An 8,543-nucleotide genomic window follows, 5' to 3' on the forward strand; every position below is an offset into this window, starting at 1 on the left:
TAAATTAAGCTAGCTTTCCTATCTTTAAAATAATAATCAACAGTTTATCCTCTCTGATAAACAATTCAGCCAGTATTAGACCTTTTTGAATTCGCAAATGGTTTAAATATTAAATTACTGAGAAGGTTCCTAAAATAAGGTAAGGTTAGCAATTATGAACGTTTTGCCAAAACCACGAGGGATTTAAAATTTATTACGTGTGGAAAACGGCTTGTAATTTTTCATAATTTAAGATTCAGGGTTAAATTGAAAAGGTAAATGTGCTTAAATATGTTTTTGATGATTTTAATTATATTTTCTATGACTTCCATTAGTGGTGTTCTACAGTTACATTAAGGCTGAAACAACTGTATACAAAGCATAGCCCTATACAATAATAATGAATAAAAATAACTCTCTGGACACCATTATTAACGAATATTAATGATCACAATATGCTCTTTTATGTAAAAACTACTGAATTTGTTTTGTCAGTAAGTTAGCTTATACGTCAGAGTAAAATATTTTTTGTGGCTTTTTATCCTGGCGCAGAAAATATAGTCCCTTCGGAAAGCGAGTAAATTCCCAAGCAAAACTTAACTAGCTTTATGTATATCAAAATAGCATTTATTTAGGCGCCTTTTAATCCACGAGCAGGAAGTTGTTCCCTCAGGAAACGAGTCAAACGACCTTCAAATACCTTCTTCCTACAAGCTTAATATATCGGATATTCCTTATAGGCAGAGCCTGCAGATTATTTGAAATTCCGCGCACATAGCTTCGCCAATATTGAGGAAATGACTTTCTTTACAAATGTAGGAGATTGCGAAGATTGGGAGATGATTTTCAGATTATTTGTTGATGGGAATATTATACAAGGAAGTTTTGGATTTGGGAAATGGTTGGTAGGATTTGCAGGACTTGTTTTTACTAGTGTTTGGTGGCATTTCGGATAGTGTCCGGGGATTACTAGGTATTTTTGACCCTGACTTAAGTATTATAAGAATTGTATTATTTTTACTTCTACCTTTCACCTAGTCTCTAAAGGAACTATAACTAACCTATACTATCCGTACCGGGATAAAAAGTATACAATAAATGTATACTATTAGGTATGTAATTCTGATGTTGTAAACTGAATTGCCAACTTTTACCAGAATCCGGTCAATTGTTTGCGCGTGAAGTAAAAGAGAAGTAACAAACATACGCACATTAAATAAAAACTCAATCTTTCACGCTTGTAATATCGGTATAGTTTAGTCAAGCCGAAATAAAAAAATAGATATGTAGGTAAGTATATAAAATATTAAAAAGCGTCTTTGTCCACAGAGGACGGAGGCCGCTGCCTGCCCGCCTTCGCTGGCAGGAAACTTGGCGAGATCTGCAACCGAGAGAACCAATGTGATGCTGGACTGGTCTGCGAAGAGGTTGTGCCTGGTAAGTCCAAAAGTGGAGATAAAAATTGCCCTTCTTATTAGACTGCGCCATGCAAGAGAGTAATCCATTGAATGCTGTAGTAGTAAACTCTTCATTTAGTTTTTGCTGGAAAGGAGAATTACGTTAGTACTTGTACCGATATTTCTTACGAGTACAAAAACTGAGTGTCAATTTGATCACAGCTTAAATCCGAACCGAACTTTAAGACAATTTGTCCTTTATCTACCCTTTGTCTCTATGTAGACTATCTGTGATCGCTTCATTTACTCTGCCATGAAAACCGGTCAGAAAAGAACACATTTTTTTGAACGAGAAACGGCGTGTGACCTTTTTTCCGATGGGAAATCATCGAATGACTGTAGGTTAGCAGCAAAGTAAAGACGGGTGGTCTGCAGTGGGACGATATTGGCTTAATCACAAGCGATAACATCAGTTAGGAATCTCCTTATAAGTCAATATACACCATGTTCTTCCTCCCATCAGGAGAGATGCACGTGTGCCGTCCCCCCTCCGCCGGCCGCAAGCAATACAACGAGGACTGCAACTCCTCAAGCGAGTGTGACGTCACCAGGGGCCTCTGCTGCATCATGCAGCGCCGCCACCGCCAGAAGCCTAGGAAGGTAAGATGTCCAGGTTCATTAGGTACCGGAGCAGCACGAGGACTGCAATTCCTCAAGCGAGTGTGACGTCACCAGGGGCCTCCTAGGAAGGTAGGACCTTCAAGCTCATCAGGAACCAGTTGGTTTAACTTGGTTTAGTTGGGGGGAAATATACCCGCCCGTTTCCGGGTAAAATATAGCCTATGGCACTCAGGAATATTGTAGCTATCTATCAGTGAAAGAATTTTATTTTGGAAATCAAACCAACGGATCCAAAGATTACCCTTAGGTACATACAATATTTTTTTTCCCTCTTTATAATATTAGTATAGATAAGCTGAATTAAAAGAGTGCAAGGAATCAAATCAATGGAACTAACACACGGAGTAAGAGAAGATAAAGTCAAATTCGTCATGAGCATGATCAAAACAAAAAAATACAAAGATAAGTGGCATTAATTTTAACATATCGGGTGTGTCGTTCACAATCACATTAAATGAAATGCGTTAATATACTGGTTAATATATTATGTTAATTAACACAAAGAAAAAATAAAAATACGTAAAAATAAAAAAAAATGCATTTTTCAAACAAAGTAAATAGAATAAAATTGTGCGAAAATTAGAACACCATATAAAAGTCAATCATTACAAACAACTATATTTCTCCCTTGAAAGCTGACAGCTGTCAACTGATCAAAACATTCGATACACCATACTTTTTATCTCTGCTTTACACATGATTTTGTAAATTATAAAAACGAAAAATGACTCCTGTGGTTAAACCACTGAATGGATTGGGTTATTTTTTATACAATTCTCCATAGAATATCATAAAGTATATGCGATAGGATTTAATGTGATTGTGAACGACACACCCTGTATATAAAGATTTTGGTCACTTTATGTCCCGATTATATGTATTTGTCAGCAATTACATTTATGCATACAACGCAATTTTATGAAAATCGTCGGTCTAAATTAACACATTTATGGCCTTACTACAAAAACTTTAACCACTGTTTTACACTTGTCTAAAAAAATGTGGCTCCAAAATGAACCATATGTCAACGTCATAATTTGACATTTTTTTAGACAAGTCTTAAACTGACGTTAAAAAGTTTTTGTGGTAAGACGGAAAGTATTCTCATTACATCCCTTTTAAGCTAATGGCACTCGAATTTTTCCGTCTCTTAATATTTTTATTAAAGCCGAGTCAGACTGCTGAATGTATTTGAGACTACTTTTTAAATGAAACTGGATTTTATAGAGGAAAAACGAAGTATTTTTCTTCTTTTTTTTATTTAAAAAGAACGGCGACGTGTCCCTTTTCATTTAGATTTGAACAGTTTTATTCGCGAGTGGGGTGTATTTTTTGGCCGCGAGTTGAGTTTGAAATGAGTTTTTTCAATGAAGTAAAAATGTGGATCATTGAGTCGTTGTCTATTTTCAATTTTATATAGGTATACTAATATTAAGTAAAAATCTAAAGAGGTTATTTGTTTAAAGGCCTTGAGCAATCTCGTAACATACTAAACCAATTAGAAAAATTCTTTCAACGTTTAGCCCATATATATTTATCGTAAAATTGGTTCCTTTTGCCTACTTGTAAAGCACTGGTACTCAGCTGAATCCAGTTAGACTGGAAGCCGATCCCAACATAGTTGGGAAAAAGGCTCGGAGGATGATGATTGCCTACTCGGTTCCTTCTAGTCAGGGTAAACACAAAATCTACTCATCGGATTGTAATATTATTTCCACCAATAAATATGTAGAAGACTTCATAACGAAGATTTACATACATAATATAAACCTAGGGCGTGTCTGTGCCTATGTACGTAAACTCATGCGTAGTAGATACGAAGTGCGCTGGTTGCAGTATTGATCCGCCCGGGCTGCAGCCTCCTCTGTACATATAGATAGTACTTGCAAAGGTGATTGAACCTTTCAGGCACGGCGGAACATAGGCAGGACTTCAAAACCTTTCAGCACATTTGAGTCATGTTTTATTATTGTTTATATTGTTACACTTGCATATTATATGAATAGTATATCAGTTTACTAAGGCTCTACCCGCGTTCAGAGGGAACTACTTTTCGCACTTGGACAAAACATGCCGATAGCCTAAAAGAGCTATGTAAAACTCTAATTAAATACATAGTTTCCGAAATTACTGCGATCAAAAACCACAACTTTGTCTCTTTATTCAAGTATTGTAAATATAGACTACTATCTATAATCAGTTTTATATAGTATCATTCAGATGAATGATTTTCATTCAATATTGAATTGTTTCACAAATATTAAATTAAAATCCATTCAAGATCTGAGGATACTTAATTTCATTGACAATGGAATTCGCAATAAATACTGAGATCCAGTGGAAATTCATCAAAATACCCTTCAACGTTAAATAAGTTTGTTCAAAACTCATCCAGACCGAAATTACTTTCTGTTTATTAGAATTTATTTTCTCGGAAGTAAGAGTAGCCACACATTGCAGACTAAACAGTCGACCGACAGTTGGTTGTCAATTAATGGTAAAATGAAATTCTTGATTAACATTTTAAATACATAACAAACTCCTATTTACACAAATACAAACTTTTATAATAAATTAAATGTGCTACAAAAGGCAAAAACTTCGTCCGCATCGCTGTTAGCGGGGATCGTGCCCAAAAGGCTGGCTGCATTGCCACGCTGGATGGCAATGCATATTCTTTGACCGATGTATAGGCCAGCCTCTTGGTCACGAGTAGACTCCACTAAACGCTTGCTTATTTCCCGATAGAGTTTGTGGGAACTTGGGCCCACAAAATGAAATTCTTGATTCCAATCAAAGTTTTCAGTGGGTCTGATACCGGCTAAATACCTGATCTTTGTAATGTGCATACTACCATTCGTCTTCATACCGATTTATGAGCCCAAACAAACTATCGGCCGACTAAAAGTTTGCAGTGTGCTAGTACTCTTATTGGAATTTTCTCGGAAGTAACTCGAAGTAGAATTTTATGAATAAGAAATATTGTAAACGGAAATATTTTATTCAACAAAAGAGTCGTGAAAATATCTCTGATGTTACTTACGTATACATTGGATATCGATTTTCTTTCTATCACTCAGAAATATAGATGTTTCATCTCACGAAAAACGGGCTAAAACGCGACATTATCTATAAACGAGAAAAAAACGCGTGTATAGAATTGAAACCCCTACTTTTTTGTTCTAGTTTTCAATATCATTTAGTTGTTATAGCGGCAACAAAACTACATCATTTGTGAACATTTCAACTGTCTAACTATCACGGTTCATAAGATACAGCCTGATGACAGACAAATCTTAGTAATAGGATCCTGTTTTACCCCTTTGGTACGGAACTTTGGTCTTAATGTTTAGTGTCTTAAGAGCTATTTTTGTCTACAGAGCTGCGGATACTTCAAGGAACCCCTTGTATGCATCGGTCCAGTAGCCACAGACCAAATCCGTGAGTTTGTCCAACACACCGCCGGAGAGAAACGCATCGGCGTGTACAGACTCCACTAATTTCTCGGCGTTACGCGTCGCGTACAATGGTATACGATATAACGCGTAATTTCGAGCAAACTGAGTTATTTTGTACGCGTTTGCTTTGTGATGGCTGGAGATTCTTATATTTATTTTTAGGCTTTTTAAAATATATTTTTATGGATAAATGAAAGATTAAAACGTATACCATTTTACGCAACGTAAGATAAATAAAAAGTCATTTTTACTAATAAAAGGGTATTAATACAGAAACTCTATGATTTGCAATTTGGAGTTTAGGTTTTCCCTAATTTAATTTTCAAGGTTTTTATTAGTAAAAAAGATTGAAAAACTTTTACGAGGCTCTCCATTGATACCATCTAGCTCTCGTGAAATTTTATGTCATTCTTATTGTCAACAGCACATTTTGTGATTACGGTCGTAAAAATAAATCAGTTTTTTATTTAATTTTCCTGTTTTTAATCTTTCGTCAATTGTTTTATCACTGAGTAATTCAATTGTTTTTTTTTTGTTTTCTTTTAGTGAGCGTAATTACAAAACGATAAATGGAGATATAAAAAAATATGAAATTTCGCTTCGGAAAACGGTCAAACGATATGCTACATTTTATTTGTATAAAAGATGCTTTGAAAAAATATGAAAAAACAAATGATAGGCAAAGCTGAGACATATCATTTTTTTTTAGTTTTTAATTTTAATCGTGTAGACTTAGAATATGAAGAAATTAATGTTTCAAAATTAAAATACTTATGAATGTTACTTAAAAAATAGTGTTTACGGTGACAATTGTCACGTCTTATTATTAAAAAACAATTTTAAAGTGTTTAATCTCTAAATATTATGATTAGATTTAAAAATAAAGTTAATTATTAAGTCTTCAATGAAACAAATACATATCTTACTGGCTGAGGCATTTAAATTAGGGATCGATGTTAAACTTAATGAAAAAAAAAACTATTTCTAAACATATCATGTACGCTAGTCCTAAGATAAGGTTATCCTAAGATATATTTTTTAATTTCTCGCTTAAATTTTAGTGAAACTCTCAAACTATGCTAGGTGCCTAGGAGATACATATCAATGAAAAAAAAAAAGTTTTTTTTTTATTATTAAAAAAAATCTAATTGTTATATCACATTTTTAACGTATATTCACTGTTTTTCAAAATCCGTTGATGTTTATCAGAAATAAAATATATTGAATATTAAAAAAAATATTATAGCCTAAATACTGTGATGTGTACCTATTTTCTGAAACTATATAAAAGATACGTCGAGATATTTTTTCGCCCTACATGATGAGTTAAAGATATAAAATATCTTCTGAAATGTTTTGCGTTCAGGCCTAAATGTTTCTAGTACCGTTGTTATAGATACCATAAATAAGACTACATTATATGTACCTTGTGTATTAATATGTGTTAACATTATATAAATTATGTCAGCAATGTCGTTGTTATTTCAACATTCCTCCTTATCCAAATTAACTCACTGCCAGACATAATCATCTGCCTAGCCTTTTCCCAACTATGTTAGAGTCGGCTTCCAGCCTAATTGCAGTTTACTCACTGCCAGCCATGCGATAATTATTTTCAAAAATACCTATATTTTAAAAGCTCCAGACGACAAGAAGTAGCTTATGTCTTCTGCTATATAAGGTATATTACTGCAAAGTTTCATAAAAAACCATTCAATAGTTTCTTCGTAAAAAGTAACAGTCATACACACACATGCAAACAAACTCTCCTCATGTAGAAAACAGTGAGGATGGCCTCCGATAAGTGTTTTCATCTTATGTTATTAAAATCACTACCTACAAACCTATTTGGGAGCTGATACTGATGATGTTATTATAACTCAGCTGAAATAAAGATAGATAGATATACTTTATTAGGTAGGTACCTACATTAATTTTACATTTTTGATCTTAACCTATTTAGAAAGAGTTGTATTCTGCAACACATGATTTGAATATGACACCTTCATTCCTTTTGCCGGATAATAACGATTACTATTTCGTGAGTGAGCACGTTTATAATACGACCAAGTGTCGATGACAGCTTTACTAAAAGCACGTTTATAATACGACCAAGTGTCGATGACAGCTTTACTAAATAAACAGGGGCGCGATTCTACTAATTTTACTTAAGCGACATACGATTCACATCCGACTGAGATCCAATCACGACTCAATTACGATTGAAGCGTATTATAATATTCCGTTATTTTTTCTTTAAAATAAACGTTTTTATCCGTTTCTGTAATTCAATAATGAAATAATCATATTGTCTGCAAATGATTTACGATTGCAATAGGTATGCTTGTAGAGCAAACTACCGTATAGACCAAATGGCAGACCAATTCAAACCAATCCAATGTCATTGGAATACGATTGGTCTTTTATTAGTAGCAGAATGCCCGATACGGTTAAAACTGCTATCGCGATTCGATTTCTATCCAAATTTTGACATTATTAACTTAGGAGAATCGGCCCCTGATCTAACATTAATGCACCGTAATTTATTTGTATGATAATTTACGCATCAAGGAAGTTAACTTGCAAAACTTACACTAGGCACTCTGGTAAAACGAGGTACTAATTCAATTTCCATAGTAGGCAAACTATTAGCAGCTGATTGAGTCTGCTACATATTGAGTCAGTACACCTTTCCATATATTTAAAATGGAGTATCCACAGATTGCTAGTTGCGCAGTTTGTGGCCAACTCACAGCAAAAGCGGTTCCCGTCTGAGAATTAATCTGAGTTTGTAGGTAACTCAAATTTCCGGCTCACACAGTCTGACGGCTGCTAACAGTTTGCCTTTTTTAATTTGTTGGTAAAACATCAAATGAATGCCCCCACCTTCTGTGGGCGCAGCGCGAGGGAATGTCACACTTGACAAATACTGATAGCTTCCCAACAGTGAAATAATTTTTTAAATCGGGTCTGTAATTATAATAGTTTAAAAGCACATAAGAAGGAACATAAAAACAATAAAATGTTT

General features: G+C 34.3%; 1 protein-coding gene across 1 annotated transcript in view; it reads left to right on the forward strand.

Annotated features, from left to right (window-relative positions):
• LOC124643353 (ITG-like peptide) overlaps positions 1-6,986 on the forward strand; it is a 32,099-nt gene extending 25,113 nt beyond the window's left edge. The window contains exons 4-6 of the mRNA XM_047182316.1: positions 1,309-1,416; positions 1,900-2,036; positions 5,438-6,986. Coding sequence (XP_047038272.1) covers positions 1,309-1,416; positions 1,900-2,036; positions 5,438-5,557 — 365 coding nt within the window. The 3' untranslated portion in view covers positions 5,558-6,986. The remainder of the gene's footprint in view (positions 1-1,308; positions 1,417-1,899; positions 2,037-5,437) is intronic.
• Positions 6,987-8,543: the final 1,557 nt, after the last annotated feature.

The sequence above is a fragment of the Helicoverpa zea genome, chromosome 27 (genome assembly GCF_022581195.2).
Source record: "Helicoverpa zea isolate HzStark_Cry1AcR chromosome 27, ilHelZeax1.1, whole genome shotgun sequence".
In the NCBI taxonomy this organism is placed as follows: Eukaryota; Metazoa; Arthropoda; class Insecta; order Lepidoptera; family Noctuidae; genus Helicoverpa; species Helicoverpa zea.